This window comes from Xyrauchen texanus, chromosome 9 (assembly GCF_025860055.1).
Source record: "Xyrauchen texanus isolate HMW12.3.18 chromosome 9, RBS_HiC_50CHRs, whole genome shotgun sequence".
Taxonomy (NCBI): Eukaryota; Metazoa; Chordata; class Actinopteri; order Cypriniformes; family Catostomidae; genus Xyrauchen; species Xyrauchen texanus.
The window spans coordinates 45739272-45760157 of NC_068284.1; the positions used below are offsets into that span (position 1 = coordinate 45739272).

A 20886-nucleotide genomic window follows, 5' to 3' on the forward strand; every position below is an offset into this window, starting at 1 on the left:
TTAAGTCTTTAATTATTTCAGATTTTTTATATATTGTAAGTCTAAACCAGTGTTTAACAAGGCAGGTTGCCATTTTGTGATTTGATGAATTGACTGTTCTTTTGACTTGGGCAATAAACAAGGATCACTGACCAAATATAGGGCTGACAGACTTCCAAATCCAACACAGACTGCTTGGGAAAAAGGGACTTTGTATCTGTTCCTGTAAAAACCTGTCACATGTAAACAGGAACTGAAATCAGCTAAACTGCACAGATAAAAACACACAAAATTTAAGGTTTTGACTACATGTATGTCCCAAAGAAAAATAAATAAAATAAAAACTAGACGCAGCGCAAAAATGATAACAACAAGCAGACATATTTTAAAAGTACTTTTTAAGTTAGCAAGGCATTTAAAAATTGCTGCGTTCCTGCACCGGACACTAAACAAAAACAGGGAGATGCGGCATTCCTGCACAAGATGCTGAACCAAGCTGAAATAAAACCCCAGCAAGATGTGCCGCTCTTGCGTAACACCGTGTCCTAACTACACGCGACGCGATAAAATTCCAGCGACAGCAAGTGTGTCTGTCCACACTAGACGCGACGCGACTGTGAGACGCCACACGTCAATCAAAAATCACAGCCATTCAGAACAGCGTGTGGGCGGAGTCTCTCTGTGAAAGTGCACTGCTGGCCCACACTCGCATTGGAAATGGTGTGCACAGCTCGGACTACTGTCATTGTCATTGCGACTCCCCACCCTGCCTGTATTTCAGTAGATTGTCTGGAATATTTATATATTATATTTATATTTATGCATTTGGCAGACGCTTTTATCCAAAGCGACTTACAGTGCACTTATTACAGGGACAATCCCCCCTGGAGTTAAGGGCCTTGCTCAAGGGCCCAACAGTGGCATCTTGGTGGTGCTGGGGCTTGAACCCCCAACCTTCTGGTCAGTAACCCTGAGCCTCAACCACTGAGCCACCACTGCCCCTGAAACAACTAAATGCGGCACTTCTGCATGAGATGCAAAAAACGGCTAAATGCGGCGCTTCTGCTTGAGATGCAAAAAACAACTAAATGCGGGTCTTCTGCATGAGATGCAAAAAACGGCTAAATACGGCGCTTCTGCACGAGATGCAAAAAACGGCTAAATGCGGCACTTCTGCATGAGATGCAGAAAACGGCTAAATGCGGCGCTTCTGCATGAGATGCAAAAAACGGCTAAATGCGGCACTTCTGCATGAGATGCAAAAACAACTAAATGCGGCTCTTCTGCATGAGATGCAAAAAATTTTTAAATGCAGCGCTTCTGCATGAGATGCAAAGAAATTTTAAATGTGGTGCTTCTGCATGAGATGCCAAAAAACAAAACAGCGAAACGTGGTGCTTCTGCATGAGATGCCAAAAAAAAAACAGCGAGATGTGCCGCTACTATGCAATATGCAAAAAAACTACGAAATGCGGTGCTCCTACGTGAGATGCAAAAAACCCACAACAAATGCAGTGCTTCTGCATGAGGTGCAAAAAAAAACTACGAAATGTGATGGTTCTGTATAAGATGCATAAAAAAACAGCAAAATGTGATGCGAGATATGAGACGCTAAAAAAAATTGTGAGACGTGGTGCTGCTGCACGAAACACTACAAAAAAAAAACAGCGAGATGCAACGCTCCTGCGCAAGAAGCTGAATAAATAACTGTAAGATGTAACAGTTCTGCGTGAGACACTGAAAAACAGTGTGGCATGATGCTCGTGCAAGACGTCCAAAAAAATTTGATATACGGCAAATATATCTGTCTAGTGCTTGTTTATATAGAAAAACACTGCAAAATGCTTTCAGTGTGAACGGCCCCTAAGGTGTTTTATCAAATACACAGTATGTACATTCATCTAAACAGAAAGCTTTTATATCAGTTTTTAGCAACGTTATAAAAGCCTCCTTATGTACATAAGGCAATGGTGTATATAAATTATTTCCTAACGGCTTGATATTGATTGGCATTTTCTGTAGGGAGGGAAACTCACCTGATCATCACCTGACGATCACCTACAGCCAACTGTTGAGACAGGTGTGCCGATGTGCTAATGCTTTAAAGCTGCTGGGTAAGACCTTCATCTTCCTCTTCCCCTGTCACCTCAGTCTGAGCATGCTCAACTTTTTTATAATGCAAATGTGACATAAGTGCATTCAGTCTGTTCATCAAAGATGTCAAAACGAGGATCGGTAATTCACAGAACTCTATGAACTCATTCTGATGTGAGTTTTTCTGTGCTCCAGGTGTGAATAAGGGGGACAGAGTCGCTATCTACCTTCCCATGATTCCAGAGCTGGTGTACACAATGCTGGCCTGCGCTAGAATTGGTGCAGTCCACTCGATTGTGGTTAGTAGATTAATGTAGATTGGTCGCAAAATGTCTAGATCGGTGCTTACTTAACAAATTCCCTGCCTCGTTATTCAGTCTATAAAAAGGAAAACTTCGGGGCCAGTACGTGAGTTTTGACATGTTTCTCCCCAGAGACCTATAAACGACCATTTTTTTTACCTTAAGAAAATGTAAAAGTTTAAACTGGGGTCAGTATTTAGCATGGTGTCGTGAATATGCATGAAATGAGTATGTCCTCTTTTCCTCTGCCAGGACTATTTTTGCCAGCCAAGCCATCTCTTGCCATGTAAAGGTTATAGCTGTATTTAAAAATATCAGACGGGTGCTTTCAAGGTCACTTGAATATTGAAGTCTATTTTTAAGCTTGGATGATGACCCAAATTGGGTCAGATTATTGTGCTACTTTTTATTATTTAAAACCAGTCTTTTTTTTTTTTTTTTTTGGTGGAAAAAGACCTTGAACTTTTGGTTTTTCCAAAACCCCTAAAACCATCCATATCTAGGGGTGACAACGATGACCTAGCAACCACCCAGAATACCCTAGCAACCACTAAGGAATCCCTAGTAACTGCCTGCAACTTGCTAAAAAAATTCATTTTTAATTTTTGCGATTTTAATTTGGTCCCTCTAGCAATTTAAAAAACGACACACTTCTTTAAGAAACCGCTTGTCTCAGGTACTGTTATTATAACCTTTAAAGATGCTGTAAGCGATTTATTTCATGGAAATGTATGCAAAAAAAAATGTCCTACTAATGAAATAATTGTCCTGAGATATCTCACCGGTCTCTGTGACATCTCTAGACTCTGTAAACAGCAAACAAAAATGTGCTATATATAAAAAAAACTGTGAAATGTGTCGCTCCAGACACACACGATGCTACTGACGATGAAAAAAACAACAACAGCAAGGCATGGTGCTCTCGAGACTCCGTAAACTTCAGACAGCAGGCCGCAGTCTCTGACCTGTCAATCATTTCGTGCATTCTCATAGTATTGTAGTTGCATGAATTATTGAGACTTAATGCCATTTTTATGCCATGTTGTTCATAACAGTTGCCAGTTGAGGGCGCTATTTTACTGCCGTTGTCTTTAAAAACGTTTCTGCTCGTGACGGTCTCAATAAAGCTCATTTGTTATCTTTGGAGTGCTTTTGAAAAGAGGGGGCGTGGCTAATTCAACAGCTCAGTCTCGTGTAAACAGAACGGCTGAAATCGCTTACAGCACCTTTAATGTTATAAACACACAAACAGCAGGGAGCTCCACCTTTGCGTGAATGTCTAACTCTCTCTTCTTTTCCTCTGTCAGTTTGCAGGCTTCTCCTCGGAGTCTCTCTGTGATAGAATCATGGATGCTCAGTGCAAAGTCCTGGTAACGGCAGGTGAGTATGGCCTACAGGACAGCTCCTCCTCCCCATCCGTTTTTAATATTATGGAGATTATTCCACGGTGGAAGAATCCTTCATTTCTCTAATTCACTCAATATATTACACAATCAGTTGAATTATATTTTCATGGCTTTATTTGTATGAGTTTTAAGAGTTAATGCATATTAAAACAATGTGGTGAACATTTTCTAGTGCTTGTTTTTTAAGACTTACGCATTTCAATTTCATAACAAAATTCGATTAGATTGAAATGTGTAATGTTAAACAAAATTAAATGAATAAAACTTAAACTATTTAGGTTTTTTGCATTTTTATTTGATTAAAGATTAAATTCTAATTCAGTGTAGATGATGAGTTTAGTTTAATGTGTCTAATAAGTTCAAATTCTAACTATCGTGGGGAAATTGGCATTATTAATCAAAATTAATCATGTAATTATTGTCAATTAGTATGTTAGAAAATGTGTGTTGTTGTATTGGACTAGTGAAATTCCCATGTTGTAAGTGACTGTGTTGAATTTCCTTGAATTGCAATTATATAAATTCCACTTCCTATCATGCCAATTTAACTTCCTGTGGGGCATGGCCAATTCAATAAAAATGTCAAACTTAATGCTGCATTTGCACTTTTTGGATCTTCAAATTTCTTGCATTGTATGGACCTACAGAGCTGAGATATTCTTCTAAAGCAGAAGAAAGCAGCTCAAACACATTTGGGATGGCGTGAGGGTGAGTAAATGATGAGAGAATTTTCATTTTTGGGTGAACTATCCCTTTAAGTGCATTACTTGTGTCACACATTTCTAAAATGTTTTGTGAGATTCATCCACATATATCCAAAAAAACAAAGTGCAATATCCTACTGGGATAGTAAACCCAAAAATCTGTCATCATTTACCCATATTCTCCTTTTGTGTTCCTCATAAGAAAGTCAGTCAAATCCAGTGACTAGGTCCCCCTCACGAATGCTCATTTTAGTACCCTGTGAACTTGTAAACATGACTTTGATTCCTGGAGGACTGATGTAACGTGCACCCTCACTCCTGGAAAGTGCATAAAGCCCGCCAATCAGATTAGAGCTTGCCGTTTTGAAAAAGCTTTTGCCATTTCTTGTGTGCAATATGCATCAGACGGTTAGTGATTAGACACTAACCGTCTCACATATTTGCTCTTTGTCTGTGTCCTACAGATGGTGTGTACAGAGGGGACAAGCTGATCAATTTGAAGAAGATTGCGGATGAGGCTTTAGAGCGTTGTAAGGGGAGGTACGTCCATCTCTATTGCTCATCATTTACCCACCCTCATGTCATTTCAAACACAATGACGTTCTTCCGTGGAGCACAAAAGGTGACAGCCTCAGTCCCATTCACTTTCATTGTATGAAAAAAAATGCAATGTAAGTGAATGGCGACTGAGACTCACATACTGCCTTTGTATTCCATGGAATTCTCATGGGTTGCTGAGCAACAGCATGGCAATCTTGTCGCCATGGTGACATGTAAAATGAGACAATGCATTATGGAGCAAACAGAAATCAAGTAACAAGAACTTACTAATGCTAATATTAGGGTTAGGATTTGAACAAACTCCTCAAACTAAGTATTAAGTTTCAGTGTGTAACTCATCTCGCAGTGTTTGTGCTACAGACATGAATGATACCTCAAATTGTGTGTTTTGTCGAGGACAGGTATGATATTATATTATATGAAATTTCTAAGTGATCAGTCTAACTATTTTAGCCTGGCAGACCATAATACTAGTGAACAATTCCATAGACTAACACTGACTCATGCCATATCTAGAGACCAGAATATTATAGCGACTAAGGGGAGAACATAGCAATGCCCTAGCAACCACACTAGCAACTGCATGGCAATGCTGTAGCAACCACCCTAGCAACAACATGGCAACGGCATAACAACCACCCTAGCAACTGGATGGCAATGCACTAGCAACTGCATGGCAATGCCCTAGCAACTACCTGGACCGCCCTAGCAACTGCATGGCAATGCCATAACAACCACCCTAGCAACTGCATGGCAATGCACTAGCAACTACCTGGACCACCCTATAAACCGCATGGAAATTCCCTAGCAACCACCCTAGAAACTGCATGGCAATACCCTAGCAACTACACTAGCAACTGCATGATAATGCCATAGAAGTCACCCACAACACTCTAGAAACCACATAGAAATGCCCTAGCAACCACCTGGAACACCCTATCAACTGCATGACAGTACCCTAGTATGTGTATGTCAATGCCCTAGCAACCACCCTAGCAACTGTATGTTAATGCCCTTGCAACTGCCCTTGCAACTAAATAGCAATGCCCTGGCAATCACCCTAGAATCTCCATAGCAATGCCCTAGTAACCACCCTAGCAACTGTATGTTAATGCCCTTGCAACTGCCCTTGCAACTAAATAGCAATGCCCTGGCAATCACCCTAGAATCTCCATAGCAATGCCCTAGTAACCACCCTAGCAACTGTACGGTAATACCCAAGCAACTGCCCTAGCAACCTTATGGTAATGCCCTAGCAACCACCCTAGCAACTGCTTGGCAATGCCCGAGCAACCACCCTAGCATCTGCATGGCAATGTCCTTGCAACCACCTGGAACACCCAAGCAACTGTATGGCAATGCCCTAGCAACCACCCACAACACCCTAGCAACTGCATGGCAATGTCCTAACAACTACTCTTGTATACCAATACACTATTAACCATTTGGAACACCCTAGCAACTGCATGGAAATGCTCTAGTAACCACCCTAGCAACTAAATAGCAATGCCAAAGCAACCACCTTGAACACCCTTAGCAACCAACTAGCAATGCCCTAGCAACCAGTCGCAAAACACTAGCATTGTGATGGTGATTTTGCAAGAGCAAGCATCTCTAAAATTTTTCAGCAAATAATCTGAATATAATTTTAAGTAATGTTTTATTGCAGGCAGGTTTCATCATTTTAATTGAATTCAGTGGAGTCACACTGTGGCACAGTTTCTAAAATTATTTATACAAGTTTTATGATTTCCCTTATAACTTTATAAGACTCTCTCTCTCTCTCTCTCTCTCTCTCTCTATTTCAGCCCAACCTTCTCTGTTCAGAAATGTGTGGTGGTGAAACATCATGGCTTCATAACAAACAGTGATTCTTCCAACAAACTACAGGTTAGTTAAACTGCAACCTTACAGGAATAGTTCACCTCAAAATGAAAATCACCTCCTTGTGGCAAAAGTGAGAATGCAACACGTACTTGTTATTCACTGAAAATCTTGATTTATTTTGTAGCTTTCAAATGTTTTTAATGTTAAATGGGAATATTTTTAACCTTCATTTTCAAACAGTTACATCCCTTTTCTATGTGTGTGTTGTAGACACCATGGGATGCAGAGTGTGATATATGGTGGCATGATCTTATGGACGGTGCGTCAGATGAGTGTGAACCGGAGTGGGTGGACGCTGAAGATCCTCTGTTCATTCTGTACACCAGCGGATCTACCGGCAAACCCAAGGCATGTGACCTCTCACATTTCACCATCTTTTGTTTAAAGTCATTTTAAACGGTCATGGGAAACCTGGAAAATATCAGGGAATTTAAAAATGGGATTTTCAGGCCTGGAGACGTCATAAGGAAATGGGCATAATCATAAAAGTCAAGGTCATTTCTAAAGTGTCTCTCTGTTCTGATCACCTAATTCATCAATTAAATATTGCTCTTGATTAGAGCTAGTGTAGAGATCTTGAGAAAACGTTTGTGAAGGTTCTTGTCATTTAATTGGTCAAAATAGTTTGCGTGAATAATAATGAATCAGAAACTGTATCCCCTGTGAACTGTAATGTCTTAATATTTGGCCAGCCTGCAAAACGTTCAGTCATTCTCATTCAAAATTAGATTAAAAACTCAAATTTAACTGTAACTAGATGAATTAAACATGCAATATAGTGAGGTCATGTGACAAAAAGCAGGGGCGTGTCCAGGATATTTTGCCAGGGGTGGCAAAGGGATGGCAAGATTTGAGCAAGCGGTGGCATCCAGTATGTTCGTGTGATGGGGTGGGTGCTTTACTCCCAGACATGGGCAGAACGTTGTTATGGACCATGCGTGACAGGGTGCCACCCTTCTGGCCCCGCCCCTGCAACAAAGTAACATACTACTTGCAAACTGTAGTCTGTTTCACATACTTTAAAAAAATATTATTTAGTATGCAGTATTTTTGCAATAACAGTCTGTTTTGCATACTTAAAAAAAAAAATAGTATTTAGTATACAGTATTTTTGCAATAACAGTCTGTTTTACATACTTTAAAAAAATAGTATTCAGTATACAGTATTTTTGCAATAACAGTCTGTTTTGCATACTTTAAAAAAATAGTATTTAGTATACAGTATTTTTGCAATAACAGTCTGTTTTGCATACTTTAAAAAAATAGTATTCAGTATGCAGTATTTTTGCAATAACAGTCTGTTTTGCATACTTTAAAAAAAATAGTATTTAGTATACAGTATTTTTGCAATAACAGTCTGTTTTGCATACTTTAAAAAAATAGTATTTAGTATACAGTATTTTTGCAATAACAGTCTGTTTTGCATACTTTAAAAAAATAGTATTTAGTATACAGTATTTTTGCAATAACAGTCTGTTTTACATACTTAAAAAAATAGTATTTAGTATACAGTATTTTTGCAATAACAGTCTGTTTTACATACTTAAAAAAAATAGTATTTAGTATGCAGTATTTTTGCAATAACAGTCTGTTTTGCATACTTAAAAAAAATAGTATTTAGTATGCAGTATTTTTGCAATAACAGTCTGTTTTGTATACTTAAAAAAAATAGTATTTAGTATACAGTATTTTTGCAATAACAGTCTGTTTTACATACTTAAAAAAAATAGTATTTAGTATACAGTATTTTTGCAATAACAGTCTGTTTTGCATACTTAAAAAAAATAGTATTTAGTATACAGTATTTTTGCAATAACAGTCTGTTTTGCATACTTAAAAAAAAATAGTATTTAGTATACAGCATTTTTGCAATAACAGTCTGTTTTGCATACTTAAAAAAATAGTATTTAGTATACAGTATTTTTGCAATAACAGTCTGTTTTGCATACTTAAAAAAAATAGTATTTAGTATGCAGTATTTTTGCAATAACAGTCTGTTTTACATACTTAAAAAAAATAGTATTTAGTATACAGTATTTTTGCAATAACAGTCTGTTTTGCATACTTAAAAAAAATAGTATTTAGTATACAGTATTTTTGCAATAACAGTCTGTTTTGCATACTTAAAAAAATAGTATTTAGTATACAGCATTTTTGCAATAACAGTCTGTTTTGCATACTTAAAAAAATAGTATTTAGTATGCAGTATTTTGCAATAACAGTCTGTTTGCATACTTAAAATAGTATTTAGTATGCAGTATTTTGCAATAACAGTCTGTTTTGCATACTTTAAAAAAATAGTATTTAGTATACAGTATTTTTGCAATAACAGTCTGTTTTGCATACTTTTAAAAAAATAGTATTTAGTATACAGTATTTTTGCAATAACAGTCTGTTTTACATACTTTAAAAAAATAGTATTTAGTATACAGTATTTTTGCAATAACAGTCTGTTTTACATACTTTAAAAAAATAGTATTTAGTATACAGTATTTTTGCAATAACAGTCTGTTTTGCATACTTTAAAAAAATAGTATTTAGTATACAGTATTTTTGCAATAACAGTCTGTTTTGCATACTTTAAAAAAAATAGTATTTAGTATACAGTATTTTTGCAATAACAGTCTGTTTTGCATACTTAAAAAAAATAGTATTTAGTATGCAGTATTTCTGCAATAACAGTCTGTTTTGCATACTTTAAAAAAAATAGTATTTAGTATGCAGTATTTTTGCAATAACAGTCTGTTTTGCATACTTTAAAAAAAATAGTATGCAGTATGCAGTATTTTTGCAATAACAGTCTGTTTTGCATACTTTAAAAAATAGTATTTAGTATGCAGTATTTTTGCAATAACAGTCTGTTTTGCATACTTTAAAAAAATAGTATTTAGTATGCAGTATTTTTGCAATAACAGTCTGTTTTGCATACTTTAAAAAAATAGTATTTAGTATGCAGTATTTTTGCAATAACAGTCTGTTTTACATACTTAAAAAAAATAGTATTTAGTATACAGTATTTTTGCAATAACAGTCTGTTTTACATACTTAAAAAAAATAGTATTTAGTATACAGTATTTTTGCAATAACAGTCTGTTTTGCATACTTTAAAAAAAAATAGTATTTAGTATGCAGTATTTTTGCAATAACAGTCTGTTTTGCGTACTTTAAAAAAATAGTATACAGTATTTTTGCAATAACAGTCTGTTTTGCATACTTTAAAAAAATAGTATTTAGTATACAGTATTTTTGCAATAACAGTCTGTTTTGCATACTTTAAAAAAAGTATACAGTATTTTTGCAATAACAGTCTGTTTTGCATACTTTAAAAAAATAGTATACAGTATTTTTGCAATAACAGTCTGTTTTGCATACTTTAAAAAAATAGTATTTAGTATACAGTATTTTTGCAATAACAGTCTGTTTTGCATACTTTAAAAAAAATAGTATTTAGTATACAGTATTTTTGCAGACTGCATTCAGTTTCACATACTTTAAATTTTTTTTATATAGTATACAGTATTTTTACAAACTATTGTCTGTTTCACATACTTTTTCAGAAACAGTATGCTGTATACAGTATTTTTGCAAATGCAGTCTGTTTCGTATACTTTAAAAAAATAGTATACAGTATTTTTGCAAATGTGGTCTGTTTTTATACTTTTTTGAATAGTATTCGGTATACATTATTTTTGCAAATTGCTAATACTTTTTTAAATAGTATGTAGTATAATGGTTTTTGCAAACTTCTTATTTTTAGCATGTTTAGTATATAGTATACAGTATGTAGTGCACAGTATGTACAGTACTAAGCAATATTTTAGTATTCCGTAATATGTCTCATTCATTCATTCTCTGTACAGGGGGTTGTCCACAGCGTCGCTGGTTATATGCTCTATACATCACTGACCTTTAAGTATGTTTTTGATTATCACCATGACGACATTTACTGGTGCACTGCAGACATTGGCTGGATCACAGGCCACTCCTACATCACATATGGCCCATTAGCCAATGGAGCGACGAGCGTGCTCGTAAGTTCTCCGTTGAATTGTAATGCCTTTAAAAGCACATGTTTAGTTGCATGAACTGACATTTTGCAAACTTGGGGCTTGTTTCAACAATGTTTCATCATAGCTTAAATATGTAATCAATTTAGTGCGAGATTAATCATTTACCCCAAAATGATTTGTCATTTGTGTGATAGTTTGAAGGTGTGCCGGTGTATCCACATGTGGGCAGATTGTGGGAGATTATTGAGAAATATGGAGTGTCTAAATTCTACACGGCGCCCACCGCTATTAGACTGCTGATGAAATACGGCAAAGAGCCACTACAGCGGTATAAGTGCACATATAAATAGCACTAGCAACAATCTCTTTTTTACAGGAATGTAAAAAATAAGTCATTTTATGTCTGTCTCTCTCAGGTATGATTTGTCCAGTCTACGTGTGTTGGGTACAGTTGGTGAACCCATAAACCCAGAGGCTTGGCTTTGGTATCATGAGGTTGTGGGGCAGCAGCGCTGTCCTGTTATCGACACATTTTGGCAAACAGAGACGGTAAAATACTTACATTTATTTTAGATTTAAAATCAGAAACACTCAGATCCTCCTGTTTTATTAAATGAGGTTAAATCTTTAATCTGTGTTGGCAGGGCGGCCATGTTTTGACCCCACTTCCTGCTGCTACACCACTGAAGCCGGGATCTGCTGTGAGTCATCTTAAATTCCTATTCAATTATTATTAATAATTATCAAAACACTGCATTATTGGACGGATGTCTTTTTTGTCCTGTGATAACAGTGTTGACTGTATGAATGCGTCCTCTCTGTGCAGACATTCCCGTTTTTCGGAGTTCAGCCCGCCATTCTTAACGAACATGGAGAAGAATTAGAGGGGGAGGCGGAGGGATACCTGGTGAGAATTATACCCAAGTTTTAAACTGATTAAGATAATTAATAAAGTCGACATGGAACATTTTTCAACCCATTTTACTTCCGTAAAGTGATGTAGAAACAAGTAAAAAATGTAGGCTGAGGCTTAATTTTATCCATTGTTTGAACTGATTAGATGGTGGCAGGTGGTTGATGGGTAATGGCTGAAAAATAAGAGGGCTTGGTGACATCAGCAAAAAACGAAAGTAATTTCAGAGGGGGAACAACTTATTATGTTTTAGTTAAAGATTACATAGACAATATTTTTAATTTGCAGTAATGTGCATAAATGAATCATGCGCAAAAAGACCAGGAACATGTGTAACCAGTCCTGCTCGCCCCCCTCCGAACGGGACTCGAACCAACGTCTTTGGTGTGGCCGGCGGGTGCTCTAACAAGGAGGCTAAAGGCTACAGCCTCTAGCATCAGACACTAGTGCACCTCTTGAGGTCAGGAGAGTGAGGTTTACACACTGCACAGCTATCTACCAGCTGGCTCCAGTTACACTCACCCCCTTAAACCTCACTCCCATCCGGGTCACGGCACCATTGTAAAAGGTCCTGCTCGCCCCGCTCCGAACGGGACTTGAATCGACGTCTCCGGCGTGGGAGGCGGGTGCGCTAACCAGGAGGCTAAAAGCTACAGCCTCTAGCGTACCTCTTGAGGTCAGGAGACTGAGGTTTACACACTGCACAGCTATCTATCAGCTGGCTCCCGTTACACTCACCCCCCTAAACCTCACCCCCATCCGGGTCACGGCACCATTGTAATCGGTCCTGCTCGCCCCACTCCGAACGGGGACTTGAACTGATGTCTCCGGCGTGGGAGGCTGGTGCTCTAACAAGGAGGCTAAAGGCTACAGCCTCTAGTGTCAGTCGCTAGTGCACCTCTTGAGGTGAGGAGAGTGAGATTTACACACAGCACAGCTATCTACCAGCTGGCTCCAGTTACACTCACCCCCATCCGGGTCACGGCACCATCGTAACCTGTCCTGCTCGCCCCACTCCGAACGGGACTTGAACCGATGTCTTCAGCTATCTACCAGCTGGCTCCCATTACACATGTATAGATGAAGAATAAAGGGTCAATTTTGATTTCATGTTGACTAAGATTTATTTGAGTATTTACCTCAGGTAGGGTTGTGGTTTGTAGCATATCACATAATCCAACTTTTATTTACAAACTGCATAACAAAGAGGAAGTCTGAGGTGTAATTCTAACATTAAACTGATGTTTTTGGTGTCAGGTTTTCCGGCAGCCCTGGTCTGGAATGATGAGGGGTGTATACCAGGATCAAGAACGTTTTGAAAACACCTACTTCAGAAAATTCCCAGGATTCTATGTGACAGGAGACGGTAATACTGCAGGATATCCGGATGTTTCATAATTAGTTTTGTAGAATGTTACATTTAAAAGCGATGCATTGCATTATTGTGTTGCTTGTAATAACATTAACTAATTAAGTAACTTTTTACAGAAATTTGATATGTTAATTATAATAATAATAATAATAATAAATGTAATTTATAGCATTACATGGCATTTTTCTATGCATATTAATGTGTTAGTTACTTGTGCGTAACTAATTATGTCACATTTTAACTTTTTATGGAAATTATGTTCATCTATTTTGTGTTACTTCTAATAAATGCAACCTAATTATGCTACATTCTCACTTTTACAGAAATTAATGTTAGTTACTTTTGCGTTACTTCTAATAAACAAATTGTTACATTGTCACTTCACGGAAATTAAAGTTAGTTACTTTTGTGTTACTTTTCCTACGAAACATAATTAATAATTTTACATTGGCACTTTTTAAATTTGTATTTTATTTTATCCCCATTTCTCGTAATTTTAAATGCCCAGTTCCCACTACTTAGTAGGTCCTCGTGGTGGCGCGGTTACTCACCTCAGTCCGGGTGGCGGAGGACAAGTCTCACTTGCCTCGCTTCTTAGACAGTCAATCCGCGCATCTTATCATGTGGCACATTGTGTATGACACCGCAGATACTCACAACACGGGAGGCTCATGCTACTCTCCGCAATCCACGCACAACTTACCACATGCCCCATTGAGAGCAAGAACCACTAATCGTGACCATGAGGAAGTTGCCCCATGTGACTCTACTCTCCGTAGAAACCGGGCCAATTAGTTTGCTTAGGAGACCTGGCTGGAGTCACTCAGCACACCCTGGATTCGAACTCGTGACTCCAGGGGTGGCAGCAAGCATTAATACACGCTGAGCTACCCAGGCCTACATTGGCACTTTTTATGGAAATTAATGTTAGTGACCCTTTCATTACTTCTAATAAAAGAAACTAGTTATGTTACATCGTCACTTTTTACATAAATTAATGTTAGTTACTTTTGTGTTACTTCTGATAAATGTAACTAATAATGTTACATTGTCACTTTACAGAAATAATTTACTTTTGCGTTACTTCTGAAAATATTTTTTTAATGTCACCTTTTGCAGAAATTAACGTTAGTTACTTTTGCTTTACTTCTGATAAACATAATTGTGTTACGTTTTCACTTTTTATGGAAATTTTTGTTAGGTCATTTTGGGTTACTTCTAATACAAGTAACTAATTATGTTACATTTTCTCTTTTCATGGAAATTAATGTCAGATAATTTTGCGTTACTTCTAATAAAAGTTACTAATTATGTTACATAGTCACTTTTCACGGAAATTAATGTTAGATAAGTTTGCATTACTTCTAATAAAAGTAACTGTTACATTTTCTCTTTTCATGGAAATTAATGTCAGATAATTTTGCGTTACTTCTAATAAAAGTAACTAATTATTTTACCTTGTCACTTTTTACATAAATTAATGTTAGTTACTTTTGTGTTTCTTCTGATAAATGTAACTAATAATGTTACATTGTCACTTTTTACATAAATTAATGTTAGTTACTTTTGTGTTTCTTCTGATAAATGTAACTAATAATGTTACATTGTCACTTTACAGAAATAATTTACTTTTGCTTTACTTCTGATAAACATAATTGTGTTACATTTTCACTTTTTATGGAAATTTATGTTAGATAATTTTGCGTCACTTCTAATAAAAGTAACTAATTATGTTACATTGTCACTTTTTGCAGAAATTAATGTTAGTTACTTTTGCTTTACTTCTGATAAACGTAATTGTCTTACATTTTCACTTTTTATGGAAATTAACATGCTAGTTACTTCTTCTGATAAACGTAACTAACTATGCTTCATTGTCACTTTTTACAGAAATGTATGTAGTTTACTTTTACATTACCTCTCCTGATAAATGTAACTAGTTATGTTACGTTGTGTCACTTTTTACGGAAATTAATGTTTGTTACTTTTGCATTACTTCTCCTAATAAAAGTAACTTTTATTAGGACATTGTCACTTTTTACAGAAAATAGCGTGTTAATTACTTCTGCATTATTTCTAATCTAATAATGTTATTAGTTACTTTTGTGTTACTAGTGATAAATGTAAGTCATTGTGTTACATTGTAACTTTTTAACGAGTTGAGTAAGCCTGCGTGATGCAATGAAAAAGGAATTGCATTTTTTAGTTAATAAATCAAATAAAAAATAATAGAAATGCTTGCTATTATTTGAATAAAATAACTGGTGCAAATTAAAAAATTTATGTTGTTTTTCTCGTTATCCAAAAAGCAATCTGATTACATAACGTGTGGTTACTTGTAACCTGTTATCCCTAACAATGGTTATGATCAGAGATTTTTGTCATGTCTTACTCTTTAATACTGCACTAGTCACCATGAGGCTTTTTTAAGCAGTGTCACCAAATTAAAGCAGTCTCTATTCACAGAATGACCTGTTGCTGTATCATCTTACAGCGTATTGGCAGTGTGTGTGCTGTAACTGATGTGTCCTTGTGTCCACAGGCTGCCGGCGTGACAAGGACGGATATTACTGGATCACAGGAAGAATTGATGACATGCTCAATGTCTCTGGTGAGATCTTGAAAGATTTCATTTCAGTGCTGCCCTCTAGTGTTTAGGGATGTCATATAAGGAGACGTTCTCATTTCTTTCTCTTAAAGGGATAGTTCACCCCAAAATGAAATGTACTCACCCCCATGTTATTCCAAACCACATGACATTCATCCTTCAGTGAATCAGAACAGGAAAGGTTTTTAAAAGTGAATAGTGATTCTGGTCTGTCAAGGCCACTGTCTTTATTAAGAAAGTAAACAGGATACATTTTGATCGCTTGTCTTAAAGAGACAGTACTATGTTATACTAAAGTATGTACAGTATGTAAACACAAACTAAAACAGGTGTCTAACCATACCTCTCATGTGTAAGGTCATTTGTTGAGCACGGCAGAGGTGGAGGCGGCTCTATCTGAGCATCCATCGGTTGCGGAGGCCGCGGTTGTCAGTCACCCACATTCAGTGAAGGGAGAGTGTATGTATTGCTTTGTCACGCTCAAAGACCACCAAGAGTTCAACCGTGCGCTCATTGAGGAACTAAAGAGGAAAGTGAGGGAGAAAATCGGACCAATAGCCACACCAGATTTCATCCAGAATGCCCCTGGTCTCCCCAAAACACGTTCAGGTAACAAGATCTTCTGTACAAAAAAAATGTACACAAATATAGTGACACCTTTGTTTTATTGGGTCATTGACAAATAATGTTGTCCGATGTAATACAAATTTGAAATCTTGTAAAAATCTAGTGTAAAAGACATACCTGCGTTATAATACAAATTTAATGACCGCTGAAGGAGCGGAGGCACTATTGTTCTTCTAAGGATTTCTTTCTCAAGGTTTCAGGGGCAATTTTGGGGCACTTAACATGCTCAAAAACTCTTGCACAGTCAGAGTCAACAGCCTTTAGGGGTTGGCAAAAGTTCATACATGGGCGTGTAGAGGGGGCTCTGTAGCGCCACCTAGAAGATGGGAATGTTCGGGGATCTCTGATGCACATCCCTTTTGAGAATAACATTCTGAGATTATATTCTTCTCACCACAATTGTACAGAGCGGTTATCCGAGTTACCGTAGACTTTGTCAGTTCGAACCAGTCTGACCATTCATGTGAAAATCCAAGGAGATCAGCAGTTACAGAAATACTCAAACCAGTCCATCTGGCACCAACAATTATGCCAAGGTCCAAATCCCTGAGATCAAATTTCACCCCATTCTGATGGTTGATGTGAACATTAACTGAAGCTCCTGACCCATATCTGCATGATTTTATGCACTGCACTGTTGCCACACGATTGGCTGATTAGATAATCACATGTATGAGAATGGCCTGAGTGAAAAAGTCTACGGTAACTCAGATAACTGCTCTGCACAATTGTGGTGAGAAGTATATCATCTCAGAACAGCGGCAACTGGCGTCCGACCTTCTAAACTCAAACAGTCCATGCACGCCTACGAGAACCCCCACGACAACTTTGCCATCGGATTACCCAAGTCCGGTGTTTCTATACAAATTTTGTGAGACAGAATTACATGGCAAAAGATAATCTATAAAAAAACTCCAGCCAATAGGCGGAACCAGCACAAAAAAAGCGCTCCGTTTCCTCAAACAGTCAAGTGAATGTTCAGTGAGCCAGTCCACTCGACTGCAACGTGAGTACCACAAGATGACTTACTCCATTGACTTTATGAGGAACATCGCTTGCTGTGGGCATGTGCATGTTTTATGGCCATCCTTAGCATCTATTCTTAATTTGTCCGGGAGTATCAGTGCAAAATCGACCTTGCGTTGATGTAAAAGTTTCTTGCATTCCTTGAATCGATCAAGTTTCTCTCTTGTTGAATTCGCAAAGTCTGGGAACAAGAAAATGCTGTGGTTTTTCCAAGAAAGCCTTCCTTTATTCTTCGCCTTGTGTAACACAAGATCTTTATTGGATGATCTCAGAAATTTGGCCAGAATTGATCAAGGCCTGTCTTCCTCCGTGGATCGCTGAGCAGGAACCCTTTGAGCTCGCTCGATTTCCAGCTTATGTCCTGTTATGTCGAGCAGATTCGGAAGGTGCCCATCCAGGAATGTCACCATATCCTGTCCCTCTTTGGCCTCAGGAATTCCGACGATACTGACGTTATTCCGACAGCTATGGTTCTCTATGTCCTCCAACTTCTCCCAGACACGGTCCAAATCCACCTTGGTTGCTAGTGGTTTAGCAGATAATTCCCTCTCCGATGACTCCAGATGATCGAACCGTTTCTTGACATCCCCCACTCTTGTAACCACCTCAGTGAACTTCACCTCCATGGCAGTGATTGATCGACGTATCACAGCAAGATCCTCCTACTCAGCAATGACCTTCGTCAGCATTGCCGAAGTGTTCAGCATCTCTCGGCGCATTTCCCGCACCTCTCTGACTAAATCGACTCCCAGGCTTGCGGCCTGCTCGGGGGCGTTAGCTTGAGCACATAAGTGTCTCCAGAGCTCGAGGATTTTGAGTTCTTTGACATATTGTCCTCCTTGAACAGATATGGAACGGAGTATATCGAAACTCACTGGTTTATGTCATTAAAAGTGTTAAAACTAGCAAAGTGCGCAGAGCTCGCCATTCACATGCCTGATCCTCGCATGGAGTCATGTGACTTTACCGGCAGGTTGTTGCACTAAATTGTTTCACTGCTTATTTTTAAGAATAGATACAATTAATAATGACCTATTCTCACTTAATATCTTATACTTACATATATTATCGGTAAAAATGAAATTTAATATAACTCTGAGAGCAAAGCAGAATATGCAGTTGTGTTCCAAAATATCTAGTTTATTTATTTATAAGTGTGTCAAACAGAACTCAGAATATCTTTCAACAATTCAATTTCTGAACCTCACAAACAGATAGTATAAACAAACACCTGTAGCATATGGTACATGTTTAATCCAGCTCTGTTACCTGTCCTGCAGGTAAGATCATGCGACGAGTTCTTCGACAGATCGCCCGCAACGAAAAGGACCTGGGTGACCTCTCAACCCTGGCTGACCCCCAAGTCGTGGAAGTTCTGTTTAGCCAAAGATGTGAGGCAGCTGCGTGATAACGGGCTAATCGCTCCTCGCTCTGATGGTTTAGATGCCTCAGTAACCCTGTGTGTGCTCGCCCAGGGTTAAAGACATTGGGTTTGGGGTTAGAATGGGCACTTAGATCAGATCTTATGGGGTGTAACTTTCAAAAATCTGCCCTAAATACAGAACAAAAACTGCTTGATTACAAATCACAAATGATATGCCAGATCTTCATGAAATCCTGGGTCACATTTGTCATCAGGACACACTTATTGCCTTTATGATTCATTTTGTAAGTTGAATTTATGAAATGTTTAAGTCTACTTTATTGTTTTGTTGCAAGTTAAATCTCTGCTCATATGAAGGAGTGTTTGGTTTATTTTTAGGAACTGGTTTTATATCACAAACTTTGACACTTTATGATGTTGTTCACATTGCAGATAAAATGTATCTACTTGATCAGCATATAACAGTAATCACTGGACTGATTGTTGTGTTTATGTGTAATAGTGTCTATGAAATAAACATATTGGAAAAGGTCTTGCAGTCATTTGCACGGCTTATCAGTTCAAAACAGTCCAATTATTTTGCCAAAGCAGGTGTCGATGTTACTATTGCTCATAGTAAGGGACCTAAATGACTGAATTATTTACTTGATATAATTGTGCATATGTGATTATATGAATATATAATTATTTATTGAGCAGGTCACCCTGAGATTTTAAGTACTGTTAAAGGAATAGTTTGGGTTCAATACAAGTAACATACAATGGAAGTGAATGGGGCCAGTCCATAAACATTAACCCATGGTGTTGAAAAATGGCACCTCCCATTAATATTCATTTAGTCATTATTTTGTCATTTTTGACATGTAACCCTTTTTAATGATGATAATGATCCTATTTCTTTTTCCCTGAAGTAAGAACTATAAACTGATGCATTGCTTTGGGATTTTATGCCATTTTGATCTTATTTACATGAACATTTCTAAATTTGACCATTAATCTGCATATACAAATAAGCACACAAAATATGAGAATGTGACATACATTGGAGGCAGATTGCTGCCATCAGGTGAACAAAATATAAATAACATGACTTGAAAACCATGTCATGACAGAAACAGCCAGTAGACGACTGTAGCCACAGATTAGCATCTTAAAATTGATTTGAAGTGTCAGTTTTTCAGTTAACGTCATTGTGCTTGCGATCAAACCTGACCATGGTGTTACAAAAAGACATATAATAAGCATTTTTCTACCAATAATTTATATCGAACATAAAAAATTTAATAACTCAAAGAAAATGCATAAAAATGTCAAGAAAATGAACATCAAGAAACAGAAATGAACTGCAAAATTCTGAAACTTCAATTAGATTATAAAACAGAAGAATCAGAGAAAACATTTTGCAATTTCAAACTTTCTAGAGTAAAGATTTATTTTGCAAACTTGTATGTTTTGCAGGAGGATGTTTTAGAGACTCACCCTGACATTTCTGTCTGGTTTTTTTTATTGTATTTGACAAATAATACAAAAAAAGCTCTGTTTTCATATTTTTTCAATGGTCTGTGAATGAACACAAATACCAAAGGTGTCGATTTGTTTCATTTTTTTTACAACCATTTAGACTTATCGAATGAAGCCCAATGTTTTTTATTTTATTTTGCATAGTTAGATGACAAATGCAGGAAACATCACAAAGTCTTGTACTGCTCAGATGAAGGAAACCACTTTTATTAAATGAGAAAAAACCTTTTTGGTCAAAAATGGCCGAATACCATCGGATGGTTAAAATACACACTGTTTCAAAATGTATAGCCACAAGATGTCAACATTATACATGTTAACATGATTTTAGTGTAAAAATATTATCATTGTAAAGATATATCCAATATTTAAACTTCAGTGCCATGACATGAACGCAACACTGGTAACCCTATAAGTGATTTTATCACACTAAAATCATGTTGAACAGTCAAACTTGAGTCTTATTAACACATAATGTTTATGTCATGTGGC

The 20886-nt window shown here is 37.1% G+C and overlaps 1 protein-coding gene across 1 annotated transcript in view; it reads left to right on the plus strand.

The window, feature by feature from the left end:
- Positions 1-19404, plus strand: part of acss2l (acyl-CoA synthetase short chain family member 2 like) — a 23951-nt gene extending 4547 nt beyond the window's left edge. Inside the window, exons 3-17 of the mRNA XM_052134435.1 lie at positions 2002-2093; positions 2269-2372; positions 3683-3755; positions 4950-5025; positions 6855-6936; positions 7144-7281; positions 10794-10964; positions 11138-11271; positions 11360-11492; positions 11588-11644; positions 11770-11850; positions 13114-13222; positions 15771-15839; positions 16194-16445; positions 18770-19404. Coding sequence (XP_051990395.1) covers positions 2002-2093; positions 2269-2372; positions 3683-3755; positions 4950-5025; positions 6855-6936; positions 7144-7281; positions 10794-10964; positions 11138-11271; positions 11360-11492; positions 11588-11644; positions 11770-11850; positions 13114-13222; positions 15771-15839; positions 16194-16445; positions 18770-18897 — 1699 coding nt within the window. The 3' untranslated portion in view covers positions 18898-19404. The remainder of the gene's footprint in view (positions 1-2001; positions 2094-2268; positions 2373-3682; positions 3756-4949; positions 5026-6854; positions 6937-7143; positions 7282-10793; positions 10965-11137; positions 11272-11359; positions 11493-11587; positions 11645-11769; positions 11851-13113; positions 13223-15770; positions 15840-16193; positions 16446-18769) is intronic.
- The last annotated feature ends 1482 nt before the right edge of the window (positions 19405-20886 follow it).